This window comes from Mastomys coucha, unplaced genomic scaffold, assembly GCF_008632895.1.
Source record: "Mastomys coucha isolate ucsf_1 unplaced genomic scaffold, UCSF_Mcou_1 pScaffold22, whole genome shotgun sequence".
Taxonomy (NCBI): domain Eukaryota; kingdom Metazoa; phylum Chordata; class Mammalia; order Rodentia; family Muridae; genus Mastomys; species Mastomys coucha.
Window position 1 is genome coordinate 121,505,365 of NW_022196905.1, and position 19,387 is coordinate 121,524,751.

The 19,387-nt window shown below is 45.3% G+C and overlaps 1 protein-coding gene across 1 annotated transcript in view; it reads left to right on the top strand.

Annotated features, from left to right (window-relative positions):
• The window catches only part of Glt1d1 (glycosyltransferase 1 domain containing 1), a 74,260-nt gene that overhangs the window by 17,811 nt on the left and 37,062 nt on the right, over positions 1–19,387 (top strand). The window contains exons 3-6 of the mRNA XM_031338039.1: positions 760–865; positions 6,690–6,741; positions 12,015–12,051; positions 14,431–14,487. Coding sequence (XP_031193899.1) covers positions 760–865; positions 6,690–6,741; positions 12,015–12,051; positions 14,431–14,487 — 252 coding nt within the window. The remainder of the gene's footprint in view (positions 1–759; positions 866–6,689; positions 6,742–12,014; positions 12,052–14,430; positions 14,488–19,387) is intronic.

Here is a 19,387-nt window from a genome sequence, read left to right on the forward strand (position 1 = left end):
AACAAGATCAAGGCTACCCTGCCTCAAAAACTAGGTTGGGCCAATGAAATGACCCACTGGGTGAAGGCAATTTCTCTACAAGCCTGGCCACTCAAACTCCCTGAACACACAAAGGTGGAGAGAGAGAACTGACTCCACAAAGTTGTCCTATGATCTCCACACCAGCACAGTGGCAAATGCATCCTTCCCTCTCATCTCATCTCTCTCTCTCTCTTTCTCTCTCTCTCTCTCTTTCTTTCTCTCTCTCTCTCTCTCTCACACACACACACCTATCTCACATACATACACCCCTCTCTCTCACACACATATAACTCTTCCTTCCTTGTCTCTCTACCTCTCACTCTCCTCTCCCCCCTCCTCTCTCTCTCTCTCTCTCTGTCTCTCTCACACACACACAGAGGCACATACACACATGTACACACACAAACACACACTCATACTCACACACACACACACACACACATACGTCTCTCTCTCACACACACCTCTCTCTTCCTCCTTCTCTTCCTCTCTGCCTCTCCTTCCTTCCCCTCCCCCTGCACACCCTCCCCCCACATCTAGGAGTGGTGGTGCACACCTGTAATTTCAGCCAGAGAATGCTGAGGCGGGAGAATTGAGAGTCTGAGGACAGCCTGGGCTACAGAGCTCTTTGCAAACAGACAAGCCCCACAGCCCTGTGTTATGGGAGCCAGTGCTTTTGCTTCATGGCTGAGGGCCAGTCATCCTGATGCCCAGTCTGCCCCACTTGTTATTCTGCAGGTCAAGGCATTCCTTTCGGGGTCATCTTTGGTGGAACGGATTTAAATGAAGATGCCAATCATGAAGAAAAAAAGGAGGTCATGGGGAAAGTTCTGGAGGAAGCCAGGTAAGGCCACAGCTCTCCCAGCGGGAAGGCTTTCATCTGGCCAGGAAAACCAATTCACACCATCACTAATAAGGCCCCTGCCAGGCATGATGGTGCATGCCTTTAATTCCAAACCTTGGGAGGTAGGTAGGTAGGTGGATTATCTGAAACTTCAGGCCAGCCTGATCTATATACCAAGTTCCTGGATAGCCAGGGCTGCATAGAGAGACCCTGTCTCAAAACAACACCAGCAGTAACAATAACAGTAACAACAATTCCACAAAACAAAACTGGCCCTCAGTGTAGTTTTGTTTTGCTACAAATTCTTATTGTAACCAAAAAATGTTACAATGCACCTGGCCTAACTTATTATCACCGGACCATTCTGGAAGGCTCTTTGTGGTAGGAAGAGAGCCCTAGCATGTACTTTTGTGGTGTGTGTGTGTGTGTGTGTGTGTGTGTGTGTGTGTGTTTGCTGAAATAGGGTCTTTTGTAGCCTAGGCTAACCTTGGCCTCTGTGGATAGGCGAGGATGACCCTGAACTCTGCTTCTGCCTCCACCTTCTGAGCACTGGGACTATAGAAATGTACCACAGTGCAGGGCTGAGTAGAAAATTTAAGAGCAAAGCAGGCCTAAGTTAGGTTTCCCAGCCTAAGGGCCATCATTATAACTATTCTTCAGTATGGCGATTCACTATTCAGGATGGCTCCTGTCTGTGTTCCCTTGTGAGTTCCGTAAACCATTTGAGAGATGGTCACCAGCGAGGATTCTGTACCCTGGCTTAGTCCTCTGTTTATACATTACTCCCTGCCATCCAGGACCAGAAAGCCTCTAAGAGCATGCATGACTCTGTTGGCTGCGGTTGATGCTTCTCTATGATGATACACCCATTGGTTCTGTTAGAATAGTGTGAGAAGCCCTGTTCTAGATGTTAGCTGCCTGGGCACTTTGAGAGTGTAGTACATACACACATACACACACACACAGGAAAAACACTCACACAAGAAAATCAAAATGAATAGATCTTTAATAAACAAAAACAAATACAGTAACAATGAAAAGATCACTTACTGCCTCTGTAGAGGACCAGAGTTCCCTTTTCTGTATCCACATCAAAGTAGCTCCTGTTATAACTGCTCTACAGGACAAGCGCCCTCTTCTGGCCTCCATAGGTACTGCACTGACATATTGCAAACTCACACACACACACACACACACACACACACACACACACATCACTTTTTAAAAAGGTGGCCTATTAGTATAAACTCCTTACTACTGTTTGCACATCCCAAAGACATATTGCCTTTCCATTTACATGGTCCATGTTACACTGTCCTATGGAAGAAAAGTCATTCTGCTTACTGAAAACGCTATTGAACAAATCTACCTTACAGTATTATCACTAGGGTTGTTTATTGCATTGTTATTAAAGCAAATATTGATTTTTTTTTATTTGGGGGGTTATTGATTGAGGCCAGTAGGCAAGAGAGATGCATAAATCATGAATTTCTTGTCTGACACCATACAGCTCATGTTTCTATAAATGAGGTTATTGAGCTTGTCTGGCTTTATAATGGGCATTTCATTTTTAATCAAACACCTTTAAATTGGTGTATTTTTTTTATTGGGGGCTGTGTGGATTTTTTTTTCAGGATTTTAAAAATTTTATCCTCTAAGGTTATAGTATTAAATCTTAATTTTGGATTAGACTTTCAGCTTCTAAGAATTATGACCTAACAAGTGCTTAGTAATTATAAGTGTAAAAATTAAATAAAGCGTATTTGAAAATTAGGATTATTTTGTTTCCAGGCACATTTTTAAAAGCTAATACTTATCACTTGTTACAATTTATTTTAAAAAACACTTTCTCTTTATTTTTATTTCATATGTATGGGTGTTCTCCTGCATGTGTGTCTGTGCACCATGTATGTGCAATGTTCTTTTTTTTTTTTTAAAAGATTTATTTTATTTATTTTATGTGTATGAGTACACTGTAGCTGTACAGATGGCTGTGAACCATCATGTGTGTGGCTGCTGTTGAACTTAGGACCTCTGCTGGCCCGCTTGCTCTGGTGTAATTTGCTGCAGCTGTCTTCAGACGCATCAGAAGAGGGCATCCAATCTCATTACGAGTGTTTGTGAGCCACCATGTGGTTGCTGGGATCCGAACTCAGGACCTTCGGAAGAGCAGTCAGTGCTCTTACCCGCTGAGCCATCTCGCCAGCCCCGTGCAATGTTCTTGAAGGCAAGAAGAGGGCATCATAGGAAATGGAGCTGGAGTTACTGATGGTTTGGGGCTATCATGTGGGTGCTGGGAATTGAACCCAGGTCCTCTGGAAGAGCAGTGCTCTGAGCCACTGAGCCATCACTCCAGCTTAGCCACTGTCTTCGTCTTGGAAGGGACAGCCCTTTCCCATGTATTTAACCCCTTTGCTGAGGTTGGGCAGTGGTGAGTGCTTGGGTGTGTTGAGTCTGATCCCAGCCTCTCCTTCGCTTTTGCTCTTCTCCTCATGTCTGACACAGTCTTACTCTTTGCACTTTGGAGAGGCGTCCGGGTGTGTTGCAAGTCTCAGCTCCGTATTCTCTCTACCTTGAATGGTTGTTGCTCAGTGCCATGGGTATGTGATTTGTGTTAGTTAGGGTTTCTACTGCTGTGGTGAAACACCATGACCAAAAGCAAGGCAGGGAGGAAAGGCTTTGTTTGGCTTATGCTTCCACGTCACTGTTCATCACCAAAGGACTCCGATTGGAACTCACAGAGGGTAGGAACTTTGACGGAGAAGCGGATGCAGCCGCCATGGAGGGATGCTGCTTGCTGGCTTGCTCCCCATGACTTGCTTTCTTACAGAACCCAGGATCACCAGCCCAGGGATGACACCACCTACAGTGAGATAGACCCTCCCCCATCGTGTCACTAATTAAGACAATGCCCTACAGCCCCGTCTACAGCTGGCTCTCATGGAGGCATTTTCTCAACTGAGACTCCTTCCTCTATGATGACTCTAGCTTGCGTCAAGTTGACACGAAATGGGTCGTGACAGTACCTGTCAGTCACCTTTCTCACTGCTGTGACAAAATACTTGGCAAAAAGCAACTTAAGGAAGGAAGGAACCAGGTGTGGTGGTGCATAGACCTTTCATCCCAGCACCTTGCAGGCATCTCTTAAGTTCAAGGCCAGCCTGGTCTCCTTCATAAGTGAGTTTCAGGCCAGCCAGGACTACACTGAGAAACCCTGTCTTAAAGCAACAGCAGCAGCAACAACAAAGATGTATTGTGGCTTGAGATTTGAGGGTCCAGTCCATCCCAGTCCATCATGGTGAGGCAGCCGGTTACGTAGCATCCCCAAGTCAGGGAGCAGCAGCAGATGCTGAGGCTCCAGATGGATGCTGAGGCTCCAGCTCACTTCCCTTCCACTCAGCCCACAGCTCCTTAGCATGGTGCTGCTCATACGGTGGCTTTCCCAGCTCTGTTCTTCTAATGTAGACACTCCCTCCTAGATTTGCCATAGAGATTTGTCTCTTAGATGACTCTGGCTCCTGTCAAGATGGTGACGGATATCAACCGTGACATTTACAGAGGTCAAAACAGAGATCCGATTCTGTGACTGTCACAGAATTACACGAATGTAATTGTATGCATGTATGTATGTATGTATGTATGCATGTATGTATGGCTAATCCATAAAGCTACTGTCAGGTGCCATGGATGGTGGAACTGTGGATTTTGTTTATACCATCTTCCTACTGGCATGATTAAAAAAAAAGGGAACATCTTTATAGGATTCCTGTGCCAGAGATGTTGTATACCATTCCATTAAAATGTACCTGTTACGCTCTTTTTGAGGCAAAAGCAGTCTTTTAAAAATACCTTTAGTAATTCATCAGGCATGTGTGAGCATGTTACATGCTCTCATGTGGAGGTCAGAGAGCAACTTGAGGGAGCTGGTTCTATCCTTCCACCGTGTGAATTTCAGGAGCTCAAACTGGGGTGGTGGTGCTTGGAAGAAAGTCTCTTCCTGCTGAGCCATCTTTGCTGGACCGACAAGCACGATCTTAAACAGAGCCTAGCCATTTTCTCAGCACTAGAGCCCCTTAGGACTTGCTGACTCTTCTATTTTTCTTTTAATTTCTGTCATGTATAAGCCTGAGTGTCTGTGTATGTACTACATGCTTTTTACTTTATTTATTTATTTATTTATTTATTTATTTATTTATTTATTTTGGTTTTCCAAGACAGGGTTTCTCTGTGTAGCCCTGGCTGTCCTGGAACTCACTCTGTAGACCAGACTGGCCTCGAACTCAGAAATCTGCCTGCCTCTGCCTCCCAAGTGCTGGGATTAAAGGCATGCGCCACCACTGCCCAGTGCACATGCTTTTTTTTTTTTTTTTTCCTTTTTGGAACATTTTTTTTATTAGATATTTTCTTTATTTACATGTCATATGATTTCTCCTTTCCCAGTTTCCCCTCAAAAACAAAACAAAATAAAACCAAAAAAACATCAAAAAACAACAAGAACAAACCCCTGTTGCCTCCCCACTCTCTGCTTGCCACCCATTCCCACTTATTGGCCCTGGCATTCCCCTACACTGGGGCACAGAACCTTCACAGGGCCAAGGGCCTCTCCTCCCATTGATGATCGACTTTGCAATCCTCTACTATACACATGCTGCCAGAACAATCAGTCCCACCATGTATACTCCTTGGTTGGTGGTTGAGTCCCTGGGAGCTCTGAAGGTACTAGTTCGTTCATATTGTTGTTCGTCCTAAGGGGCTGCAAACCCCTCAGCTCCCTTTTTTTAAATAGAAGGTTTATTTGTGGTTTTTTTTGTTTGTTTTTGTTTTTGTATGACTACACTGTAGCTGTCTTCAGACACACTGGAAGAGGTTATCAGATTCTGTTATCAGATGGTTGTGAGCTACCATGTGGTTGCTGGGATTTGAACTTAGGACCTTCGGAAGAGCAGTCAGTGCTCTTAACCTCTGAGCCATCTCTCCAGCCCTGTACCACATGCTTTTAACATGTAGGTATTTTCACTATTGTGCAGGCACCGGGGCAGATGCTATAGCACACACAGATTCCCTCGTCAAGCTCCTGTATCATGTACCTCTAGCCCTGGAGTGTTCATTGCATTAGGGATTAACTCTGTTACCTACTGAATTTTGTTTTCTGCCTTTCTATTTCCTAAAAATGTAAGTGCAGCTGGGTGGTAGTAGCACATGCCTTCAATCCTAGCACTTGGGAGGCAAAGGCAGGTGGATATCTGAGTTCGAGGCCAGCCTGGTCTATAAAGCGAGGTCCAGGACAGCCAAGGATGCACAGAGAAACCCTGTCTCAATAAGCAAAAACCAAACAAATAAACACATGCCCAAAAGAACAAACAAACAAAAAAATAGTAAATGTATGTTAGTGTGCATGTCACATGCATGCAAGGGTCAAAGAGGTATCAGATCCCATGGAGTTAGAGTTACAGGCCCTTGTGAGCCGCCTCACGTGGGTGCTGGGAACTGAATCCCAGTTCTCTGGAAGAACAGGAAACGTCCTTTAACTACTGAGCGATGTCCCCAGCCGGGCCTTTGAGTTTTAATCTCTGCTTCCCCTGCGTGATTCCAATGGAACAAGAGGAATGAAGAGGGTTTGAGCATCGTTGAGTTTATTTCCCGTGTACAGCTTTTTCTGGTGTGGGTGAAGATGGAGCCTAACGGGCAGTGACCTGAGTCATGATACCGGATGGAACTTAGAACTGTGTCCTCTCCGCCTCTCACGGGCTGTGGGAAGAGCTGGGTCTCCCTTGCGTTAATTGTATTCCAGCCTAATTGACTGTTATCTCTATCCATGGACTAGGTTTGCCGTGGCTTTCACCAAGACAATGAAGGACTCAGCACAGGCGCAGTGGGTATGTATTCCTCCCTTGTCCTTTTGGTGGGGCTCGGGGACAAGAAGGAAGTCAGTCAGACTGTGGTGGTGTGGCACAGCTGGGAACTGCATTTCTCCAGAGTGGATCCCTGATAAAGTTCAGCGCAGGACAAGTCTTTCTAGGCTGCCACCTGCCAACACATGGTGTGCTCTCAGTCCGCCATCATTCATTGAATTCGTCTTGTTATAAGCAAACCGGTAGCTAGGTAAAGCAAAACCCCTCCCCCAAGTTCGTCAGCAACTTGGCCCAATCAGCAGCTTCATCTTCAGTCTCTGGAGGCGGGACTTCCGGCGTTACTGGCACTTGGAAAGGGGCGTGGCAATTAGCAGGAAGTGGGCAGAGAGGCGTGGCTATCTGTGGCAAGGCGGGGTCCGAAGAATCAGCCCTCAGCTGTAAGAGGGTCACACTTTTTTTCAAGAGAGGTTTCTCTGTGCAGTTCTGGCTGTCCTGGAGCTCGAACACAGAGATCAGGCTGCCCCTGCCTCCCAAATGTTAGGATTAAAGGCATTTGTTACCACTGCCTGGCTGCCCCTTCCTTTTAACACTATTCTTTTTTTTTTTTTTTGGTGGAAAGTGGCATACATCTTGCTTGTTTAGCTATTCATCAGGCTTTTTCTTAACCCCAGTGGAGGCTGGTAAGATGTATTGCTCAGTGGGTTATCAATGCTGCCCTCTAAGCTTGATGACCTGAGTTCGTTCCCTAGATTCCACAGAGGGCAAGGAGAGAACGGACCACCTCCAGTTGTCTTTCACCTCCACACATGGCCCACAGCATGTGCACACACCCCCCCAAACAAATAAATACACATGGCCCACAGTATGTTGCACACACACCTCCAAACAAATAAATACACATGGCCTACAGCATGTGCACACACACCTCCAAACAAATAAATACACATGGCCTACAGCATGTGCACACACACCTCCAAACAAATAAATACACATGGCCCACAGTATGTGCACACACACCCCCAAACAAATAAATACACATGGCCCACAGTATGTTGCACATACCCCTCCCAAACAAATAAATACATAGATAGAAAACCAAAACCAATGACTAGTGCTTCAAACAACTTACTGACTATCAGCAGTGAAGTCCAATTTTGAAGCAAAAAGCTTCAGTGGCAGGGGGCAGTCATCTGAAAGTGATTCTTCTCAACTACAAATGTGTATAAATAATCGACCGGTGTCTTAGTCGGCTGTATTTATGGAATTCTTGTAGGTAGATTTTTGAGGAGACTTTGATCCATGCACCATGAACGGTGGCTAGTGTGTTTTGAGCGATGCAGTCTTCATCTAGCTGGAGGAAAAAGCCAGCTTTGGTTTTTAATTTTATGTGCTCTGTTTTGGAAGCAGGCTTGACTCAGGCTGCAGTTTGGTTAATCTTACTTAATTATTCCAAATCCTGACTAGATATCAGTAATCCTAGTTTGAAAGATAAGATTACTGGTGCTTCTACTTCCCTGCGGCTTTCTTTCCTCCTCCTCTTTTTTTTTTTTTGAGGCAGGGCCTTACTATACAGCCCTGGCTAGCCTGGAACTCACTATGTACACCAGACCTTGAACTCAAAGAGGTGGGCCTGCCTCAGCCTCCTGAGTGCTGGGATTAAAGGTTTTGAAGCCACCACCATGCGAGGTACTTTGTGACTTCAAAAGAGAGAATGCAGAGGCAGCAGAGATGATTCAGTGGTTAAGAACACTAGCTGCTCTTGCAGGGGACCCAAGTTCAATTCCCATTATCCTTATGGCAGCTTATAATCAATCATCTATACCTCCAGTCCCAGGAAATCCTATGCCCTCTACTGGCCTCTGTGAGTACTGCATGCACATTCTCTCTGTCTCTCTCCCTCCTTTTCTCTCCCTCCCCCACACAGAGACTATTTTTAAAAGGAGAGAATATGAACATATATACATACCTTGTATGTCAATGTGCTTTTAAGCAAAGAATCTAGTTCCAAACTTATAACTGCATTTTTTTCTCCACCTTCATTTAGAAAGGTAATTAAGTTGGGTGTGGTGACAAGCTAATCCCAGAGCAGCCTTGCTACCATTCTCAGTAGAAATATACTTTTCTAATACAAGTAGAGAGAAAGTCAAGATGTCCCTTTCAGTTCCCTTTTCTACACAAAATTAATTAAGCTGGCAACTGAACTCTGTCACGGGAAGAAATGGCCGTACCCAGAGACTTGTGAATTTCTCTATTCATTCATCTCTCGTGGCTGTTTCTCTGGGACCTAATGAAAACCTAAAAGTCTGAGAACTGAAGCTGCTTTTTGTGGTGATATTTTAAGACGAAGGGGAGAGCATTAAGACTCCCTTTTAAGGCTCTTAAGAATGTATTATTTAATTTGACTAATTATTTGTTGGGAAAAGCCAGCATCCTGTAAGATACATGTTCTAAAATAAGCATGGCTTTGTAAGAGACCCATTTTATAGAATACTACTAAAAACAAAACGGCATAGGAGGGGGCACAACAAGGTTAGGAATGGGCTCAGCTGTAGAACACCTGCCTAGAATCAACCAGGGAGGGGCTTGGCCTTAGTTTAGGGGCTTTAGAGGCAGCACAACCCTTGGATGAAGGGTCGGGGCATGGCTCGATATTATAGCAGTTGTCTCTGATCTGGGAGCACCGAAAGATAAGGGCAAAGACAAAAGAAAAGATCGGATCACAGTTACAAAACGACCTCTCATTCTTGGGTTAATATAAAAGACTAATCTTCTGATATTAAACTTCCTGCAAGTGGAAACTACATTAAGAGTTCTTGTAATAGATGCAGAGTCTAAGGCTCAAAGAGTCTAAGGCTCGATGCAGGCAGCAAAAAATAATGACTTTGATTTGAAATTACAAAAAAATGACTTCCGATTGTAGCTTTCTTAAAAGAAATTATATAATGGGTACAAATTGCTTAGAGGAAATCACCACCCCTACACACATGAGGCTCACACATTGTATCAAGGCAGATCACACACACATTGTATCAATGCAGATCTCACACAGATTGGCGCTTCTAAAGGAGGTCCTTTACCCTCCTGCTCTTTTTCATATAAATCTCTTAGCAAGCAAGGAGAGAAAATAACAAGGTGAAACAAGGCCGGATTTCACTGTGAAAACATACATGGATGCGAATGGAAGGCATTTATAACTGGGCTAGGTGTAGTTCAGTAGGTCCTGGGCCCCTTAGCATGTAGTAAACCTCCAGTTCTATCCTCCAGCCCCAGAAAACCTTGGTGGTGTTTCTCTGTAATGTAAGAACTCACAAGTGGAGAATCCCATACTCAAGATCATCCTCAGCTACCTAGCTTACTTGAGGCTAGCCCCAGCTCCTGGAAGCCCCCCTTTAAAACAAACAAACAGAAAGGTTGAGATGGGGATATGGTCCGGCATGGGAGGCCTTGAACCTGAAGATGAAAGGTCTGGAACCCTGGTAAAAGCTGGACTTGGAGCATGGCACAAGATCTATGGAGCCATGTCTGTCCAGGTACCGGGGGTATGGACTGGAAGGTATCGAGAGTGTTCTTGCTCTGAATCACTGAGTCCCTAAAGACCACAGCCCATGTTAAGGGTTCGCCTAGTATGGCTTTTGAACTTATTATTCTCTCACTTATGTGCTAGTGAGGTCTAGGACTCCATGGGATAAATTGTCCATCTCCGCTTCTCATTTTATGTTTGGTTTTGTAGACGGTCTCTATTATCTTCTTTAAACAGGAGATCTCATTTTGTTTTGAGGTAGGGTCTTGATGTATCCCATGCTGGCCTCAAACTCAAGGCAATCCTGCTTTACTCTCCAAAGTGATACAATTATAGGCACACGCTACTGTGCCTAGCTGAGAAGTGATTTTTGAAATACTTCCTTATTAAGGGCTTTCAAGTTCAAGGGATTCTTTCAGTGACACCTGTATCAGCTGGATGGAACCTTAAGCAGGACAGGGAAGGCTTTGATGGGCCAGTGGTTCAAAAGGTTAAATTAAAATGGCAGTGCTGAGGTAAAACCTAGACTGAAGTGAACAGCTCTGTTCTGGAGTGGAAGCTCCATATGCTCTTCCTCATACCCATGGCTGGTTCTCTGTCATCCCATGGAGTGCCTGCCTGCCTGGGCTTTGTCATCACACTTGTTCCCCAACCTGACGGATAAGTTTGAGGACCAGGATGTGTGCTGCTTATAGCGTCAGAGCCTTGCTTTGTTAGCGGTGGTGCTGTGGCCCGTGTGTGTGTGTGTGTGTGTGTGTGTGTGTGTGTGTGTGTGTGTGTGTGTGTGCGCGCGCGCGCTTTTGTGTAGAGTGTGTATACACATGACAGAATGATGACCCCTGGCTTCAGGTGTCACTTCCTGCCTTCATCAGAATATTTAGGTCACGAGATAAAAACATACACAGTGTTGGTCCCCACTGCTCACATCCAGAGCTCTCTATTTTGACCACAACCATCAACATTTGAGAGTCTCCTCTGCTATGGGACAGAGGATTCCCTGCCCCTCTCGAGCTCCTGCCACCTCTGTCCAGACATTTAATGAGCGCTAGCCCCTTATCTCTGGAGAAATGGGCTTTTTGCCATCTAGCGGCACTTGTGTGCTTTCACCAGAGAACACTACACAGAATAAGAAGCTAGGATCTTGGTACGAAGGGAGAAGGAGAGAAGGAAGAGGAGGAAGGGTAAAATCAAGGGAGAGGAAGAGGATAGCAAGAGGAGGAATGGAGACAGAAGAGGACTCTGCTGGGATCCGGGGAACATTGAAGGCGCTGCCAGGTCTTGAGGTCAACCTATCCTTCCACTGGCTGCCACCTGTGCTTTTCAGATCTCCCCACCCCCCACCTCCTCCTTTTTCTCTATTCCCTTTTCCCCTTTGCTTCCCTCTCCCCATTTTCTCTTTGTCCTCCCTTCTTTCTCTCCTCCTTTGTCCTGAGGGATGGGGAATATATACCCTTTTTCACTTGGGGATAAAGCACCCCCAAATGGTACTTGTCCACCCACCTCTCCTTCAGCAACAGGTACACTCCTGGGCTTCGGGGACTCTCCTGCTGATAGCCCCTGCATTAAGCCCAATTTCTTTCTTGTTCTTCTTAAGAGACTCGCTGATATCAACGACAAAACCCTTTAGCAATGGAAGTAACTCTGTTGTCCTAACAAGCCGTGTGTGGGTGATTTAGAGATGTTTCCAAACGGGTAATTTAGTTATCTTGGTTTCTGAAAGTAAAGAATGGTGGGACCATCAAATTGACTCCCTACCTTTCTCTTCCCTTTTTAAAAGCCACATGCAACTGGGAAGATCTTTGTCCAGAGTCAAGGTAAGAACTTTTAAATATATCTATAAAATAGATTTAGTATATTTTAATATATACTATGTAGTATATATAGTCTAAAGTGTATATATAAGACATATACAATTTATTGCGTTTGCTTTACTCGTCTGTGTTCATGTTCCACTGGACACACATGAAAGTTAGAGGATGACTTTCAGGACTTGGTTCTCTCTTGGAACTCACTCTGTAGACCAGGCTGGCCTTGAACCCAGAGATCTGCCTGCCTCCATCCTGAGAGCTAGGAGTAAAGCTGGGAGCTACCACCACCTGACTTTTTTACCTCTATTTTTACCATAGTCTCAGGGAATGAAGTCAGGCTTGGTGGCAAGCACCTTCCCCTACTGAGCCATCTTGCTGCCCCCCAGGATACTCGATGTTTTAAGAAAACATTGGCTGCTGAGAGAATATAGCCTCTGAGTGGTATTTAGAATAACCAGAGAGGATACATTTCTGTTGCTTTCTAACATTAAAATAAAAGAGAGATGGAAAAAATTATAAAACAATAAAAAAAAAATACAGATGACCATACATTCTATCAGTAGCGATAGACTCCACTGTCTCTCCCTGTGTGTTTTATTTGGTTTTTCTTTCTATAGACTCTCTAACCCAGGTTGGCCTTGAACTCCTGGCCAACCTATCTCTAGCCTTATCTGGAATTACAGGACTGAGCTTGTGTAACAACTGAGGCAAATCTTTGCCTTGCTCTGGGGGCTACGGACTCTTCTGTCTCACACCATTTTCATCCCCTCCCGGTAGTAACTGAAAGACCCCTGAGGGGAGACCCCACTCAAATCTCGGGAGGACGTGCACCCAAGGAATCACGAGAGACCATCTTGATGTAATTACAAGAGGTAGTTTTTAATTTCAGGGCGCTCTGGGCCGGCACCACACCTATCTCATGCAGGAGATAGTGGAGCCGACCACAAGGCTCGAAAGTTAGGGGTTTATATAGGGAAAAGGTCTGGGGGAACAAAGGAATCAGTGTGGCCATACATGATTGGCTAGTTCAAATATTAACTATTACGTGCAGGACAGAGTGGAAAATTCCTAAAGTTGGTGTTAATCTGAGTCAACAAAGCATCCGACCTTAAACCGTATCTAAGAGGACCCACTACCCAGTGTCTGCCCAGACATGTCCTTGCATGCTTTCTCTTCTATATCTTTTTGGCCTGTTAGTTCCCAGAATGTCTCAACAGCTTGCTTTTGCCCAGGCTTATTTGGACATATTTGACCTTGGTCCACTGTGTTTTCTTCAAACCTGCAATTTTCTCATTAGCCAGCGCAAGTTTTAAATTTAACTCTTTCATAACCTGTGACAGTGACATACAGCTCTCTTACCTGGTTTCACTGACCCTTACAAGCCACTGTCTTCGAGGGCAGAAGATGGACAGAGGGGTCCAAAGAAGGACCCGGGACCGATTTCAGTTAGTGTAGTGGCCACGGCAGTTAGCACTGAAGTGTGTTGGCCCCCTAGGTCCCTTTTGGTTTCATCACATCACTGGGACTCCCCTGGGTCTCTGCGACCGCAGCACTCGGTAGATGAATTTAGAAAGGCAAAACTGAGTGAGTTCAAGGCCAGCCTGGGTTACATGAGACCCTGCTTTATTTTTCAAACCATCGTCATAGGAGTCTCCATTGCAAAACAGATGTGCCCTCTACGGAGGCCGTGGAGGAGAGTCTGGTGCTCCCTCGTTCTGTTTCTTGTCCAGAGAGACTGGGCTCCTGGTGAACTGGCTTGACCTCTTTTGTCCAGCACTGTCTGCCTTGACTGCAGGAAGCGCCTAGTTTGCTGGTCTTAGGGCTTCGGGTCCTGGGCAGAAGGTGCCTAAGGCAAGTGATGTCCTTGAAGCAAGGTTAGATGTGGGTGGATGATGGGACTTAGGAGTTCAACCCTCCTCTTTCTTCAGAGCCTTTTTCTGCATATATCTGGCTTTCCTTGGAACTTAAGGCAGCCGCCATCACTTGGGGCTGAATTTTTTTTTTTTTAATTAAATATAAGTTTAACTTCAAAAAAAAAAAAGAAATCCATCCATGGAAATGACCGAGAGCGCACAATTGTGCACAATTCGTTGGCTGTTGGTTTTAGGAATTGTAAATAAAAGCGACACTTTACGCAGAGCAGTAGAGTTCAAGTGCCAATGTTTTAGACGACTTCCCAGGTCTCTTTAAAGAGCTCAAGGTCTGTACCAATCAAGGTGGCCCATGTGGATGGTGGTTGGTGGGGATGCTGCATCCCTGGAATCCACAGGTGCATTTAACCTGAGCCCAGGCACCCAGGAAACTCCATTGTAGTGCCTAAGAAGTTGAATGGATTTGTAAGAGCCAAAACTTCCTTATTTTTTTCTTTCCTACCGGGTCCACCAGGAATTGCAACAGTACCAAATGCCAACTTTAACTGGAACACCTTCCTCCAGCAATCAGGTAAGGCATGGCTCCCTTCCTGGGCCTTTGTCGGAGCATCCCTCGCCATCTGCCCTCAGATGTTTCAAAGCATCTTGCTGGATCCTGCTTTTCTCTTTCTACAATGTTTCAGTCTGCAGTAACAGAGTGGTGCAACCTCCACTCCTCAAGCGTTTGCCTAGCTGTTTTCTTAGGAGGCACTCCTAATGGTGGGTTTGTCTGAGACTGTACAATGAATCTGAGCTCCATGCATCTTGCAAGACTGTCACCTGGCAAGGTGGCATATGGAGACAGCCCATACATAGGGAGTGTAGGGGAGGGGCTGTTTCTGGTCTGTGGTGGAATTCAGAGAAACTCAGCCACTTCAGCTTCCATTCATGGTGTAAAATAAGCTCAGTGATGCTGGTTCGAAAAAAGTTTATTGTGAAAAGTCTTTTAAATATAGGCCTTACAGTATATAGTTTTGTTTTGTTTTGGGTTTTTTGTTTGTTTGTTTGTTTTTGGATCAAAATTCCCAATGAGATTGCCACCCCAGTCATTCTTGGTCATAAAAGCTAGAACTGGCCAAGCTGTCTACTGTCATGAGATTTGAAGACAAGAATTCCTCCGTTTTCATCCAACATTTTTTCCCAGAGAAGACAGTGCTCTTCTTTAGGGTTGTTTGGCTATGAGTTCACTCAGGTGTATGCACACAGGTGAGTTTGGAGGTCAGAAGGCAACCCTGAGTTACTTACGAGCCATCCACCTTTTTGATTAAGACATTGTCTCTCACTTGGCCTGGAGCTCACCAAGTAGTCCAGGATCGCTGGCTAATGAGCCCCTAGGAATCCTCTTCTCTCTACCTCCCCAGCCCTGGGATTAAAAGTCCATATTCCTATGGCTGGCCTTATTTTTTTTACGTGGGTTCTGGGGATAGAACTCAGGCCCCTTGTACTTGCAAGTCAGTTCCTTCCTGACTGAGCCATCTTCCTAGGCCTGTATTTAGTAGTTTTTAACAAGGTCCAAATTGTGGGGTGCTTCAACACCCCAAAGCTATAGGCTTCGCTATAAACTTCCAAGGCTCAGAATTTGAAATCAGCTCCTCATCCACAGCTGATGTGAGGGCACCCCAAATCCGTTTTCGTTCTAAAAGCCTTACCAGAAAGCTCCACTGCACACTGCATGTCAGCCTTAGTTTCAATTGAAAAGAAAAATCCCAAGCATTTTCTTAGGAAAAAAAATTGAGGAGCGCATTCATCAATCCCCAATGATGGCAGTGTGGCTGTTCTTGGCATTACAAATGAACCCCTGAGACCCCGTTGCTTCTTCATGTCAGCGTGTGGGTACAATTCTTCAGGGCCAGGGGGGCCCTTTAAATTGCCTGCCTTAAGGTTATTTCAGTTTCAATATATTACAGGACGTGATGGAGGCGTAACTGAGACCCATAATTTCAGAAAGCTGAATGGCTGTTCATCAAACTCCTTAGTCTCAAGACTAATGTTTGGGCTTGTAGTCGAGTGAGTAACAGGACAGCCAAGAGATTTAAAGTACTCCACTGAAGGCATTTTCCCCCATGGGGTTGACTTGACTACTGCTCCATATTCACTACAAACAGAAAGTCTGTCTGTTCAGAATCCATGGGTGCAGGGAGACCCTAGCTGTGGCTGGGGAAGCTGACTACAGGAGGAAGACAGTAAAGCAAGAGGAGTCCCTAGAATCTTTCTGAGAGTTTAACAATCATGTGTGAGTTCCCAGTTGTACAGTTGATCATCCCTATTGGGTTCGGATCTTGGGAAATGGCGTGTCACCCCTTCTCTGGCTCACCTGGGCCTCTGGAGTTTTTGTGACCCGAGATTGTAGCCTGATACTTTCTTGAGCCTCCGATGATGAGAACAGGAGCTATAGAGCAGTGGTTCTCAGTTTTCCTAACGCGGAGACTCTTGAATACAGTTCCTCATGTTATGGTGACCCTCAGCCATCAAATTATGTCATTGCTACTTCATAACTATAATTTTGCTACTGTTATGAATCATAATTTAAATCTCTGATATGTGGGAGATCTGCAACCCCCGAGGGGATCTTGACCCACAACTTGAGAACCACTGATTAGGATTTGCTACAGGCTCTTGGTGAATAAACATCCTCTTATATATAGTCTTATAGTCACTTGAGATTGGAAGGCAGATAGGTAGAGCGGTATCTCATCTGACCATCTATATTGGTAAGTCACAGTAGGTCTCCTTTCTTTTTGGAGTCTTTGGCCACCCACCCATGAGGGAGCAGAAGTAGAGAGCAGGGTTCAGTTGGCTGAGAGCATGACAGAAGGACTTTTGGAGACAGCTTCAGTGAGAGCATTCTATTTTACTGTTCAAGGGGTAGGGTGTATAAGGGCTCTTAGGGACACAGGTGGAAAGGGTTGTATGATGGTTTGTATATGCTCAGCCCAGGGAGTGGTACTGTTAGAAGGTATGGCCCTGTTGGAGTAGGTGTGGCCTGGTTGGAGTAGTTGTGTCACCGTGAGTATGGGCTTTAAGACCCTTTCCCTAGCTGCCTGGAACTTAGAATTCTGCTAGCAGCCTTCAGATGAAGATATAGAACTCTCAGTTCCTCCTGCACCATGCCTACATAGATGCTGCCATGCTCCCACCTTGATGATAAGGGATTGAACCTTTGTAAGCCAGATGCAATTAAATGTCCATATAAGAGTTGCCTTGGTCATGGTGTCTGTTGACAGCGGTAAAACCCTAAGACAGGTCAATTGGTCCTAACACAGCACCTAATTATCATATGGGCAGGAAGCTAGAGCAGGGTTCTCCAATAAGTCATCTTAAACACCTGATGCTATTTTAAAAGAAGATTTATTTCTTTTTATTTGAGTGTATGAATGTCTTACCTGCATACATATCCGTGACCCTTGTGCATACAGACCACAAAGGAGTCAAGGAAGAGGGTGTCAGATGTCCTGGAACTGGAGTTACAGAGGTTTGTGAGCCACCATGTGGGTGCTGGGAATTGAAGCTGAGGCACCTCTCCATCCCCTGATACTATTTTTACAGTGCCCTCCCTCACCCAGGATGTTGTGGAGTTTCCAGTGCTGCTCAGTCATGTGTCTCCCAACCCTGGCTCACAAATCACTGTTGCATCAATTTAAAACACCAAACCAGCTCTGTGTCATCAAGATTCCATGTTCTAAACAGATCAACTGAGCACCAATGGTCACATAGGTTAACAGCAGTCTACATAACTACAATGGCTTTTCGTGTGCTCTTTATGCTTGCTCTTCTGATGAGGATACAAGTGTCTATACCAAGCTCCTCACATCGTCAGTGAGGTTCCTAGTCTCTTCCAGGTACATGTCCAGTGTTGTTATGACAAGTGTTCTGAGACTTTTGCATACAGTTGCCTACAACTCACATGTCCGAAGCAAAGGAACTCATGGGTCCTCAAGCTCAGAACCCCAGAGAGAGGAAGGCTTAGTTAGATCCATGAGGTTACCCTCTCCACTTTTCCATTTTCCACTCCCTTCATTTCCTGTTGCTGTGACAAAACGCCCTGAACAAATAGCGCAGTTTAGGAGAGAAAGGACTTATTTCAACTCACAGTTCCATGTTTACACCCATCATTGAGGAGGCTGTCATGGCAAGAACTTGAAGCAGCTGGTCATACCACCTTCACCATCAGGAGCAGAGTGAAGAATGAATGCATGTACACTTACATTCAGTTTACTTTCTCCTCTTCATACAACTCAGGACCTAAATGTGGGGAATGGAGCTGCCCACAGTGGGCTGGGTCTTCTCACATCAATTATTACTGCCCTGTGTCATCAACACAGTTCCCCACAGGTATTCCTACAGCCTAGCCTTGATAATCCCTCACCGAGACTCTTCCCAAGATATTCTACAATGTGCCAAGTTGACAACTAAACTAACAACATTTTACTTTATTTATATTGCTTATTATCTCTTCTTCCTCTTCCTCTTCCTCTTCTCCCTCTCCCTCCCCCTCCCCCCACCACACACCACTACACTTGTTCCTACCTATCTTCCTCCTCCCACTCCCCATTCCTCTTCCTTGAAACAAGGTCACGGGTAGCCCAGTTTGTCCTTTAACTCACTATGCAATGGAGGCTGGTCCTTCCCAAGTGCTGGGATTAGACGTGTGCTACTACACTTCATTCTCTTCCCATCTTTTCCCAACTCTCCTACCCCAATTTGTTTTTCTCTGTGGTGGAGACTCTTAACATCCTAATGCGTTCCTCTTCCTTGTCTATTCTTAAGAAAACCTATTTGGTTTTCCTATGAGGTGAGGGTGCTACTGGATCTTCATTCCTTTATATCCCCTGCCCCGCAAGATAGGGATTCTTTGTGTAGCCCTGGCTGTCCTAGAACTTACTCTGTAGAACAAGGCTGCCTCTGCCTCCTGAGTGCTGGGATTAAAAGCACGCACCATGGCTGCCCGCTGGCTCTCTATTTAGCTACAGCCACAAGTCAGATACCTTTTCTACAATCTGGACTCCAGTCAGCATAATTCCCTTGGCTAAAGTTTTTCAAGCCTGTTCTTTTCCTGAGGGATAGGAGCGGTGCCAAGGCAGGGTATGATGGCTCACGTCTATGATCTCCGCACTCGTGAAGCAAGGGGCAAAGGCTTATCAAAAATTCAAGTCGAGCCTGGGCCCTACAGCTAATACGGGCCAGCTAGGATTATGTCAAATGATGGCACTGATGACAGGGAAGGAAGCCACAGCGGCTGGCAGTGAGCAATCTCCACTTGTCCTCACTGTGATCAGACAACCCCGTTTAGTCTGCTCCTGGCAGTGAATGCCAACCCCCTCCCCCAACACACACAATTACAAACACACTGATAAATACATGTTAAATACATGCATACCTATGTTGAGATTTTGCCTTCTTTTACCATTGCAATGCTAAGTGCAGGTCCCCCA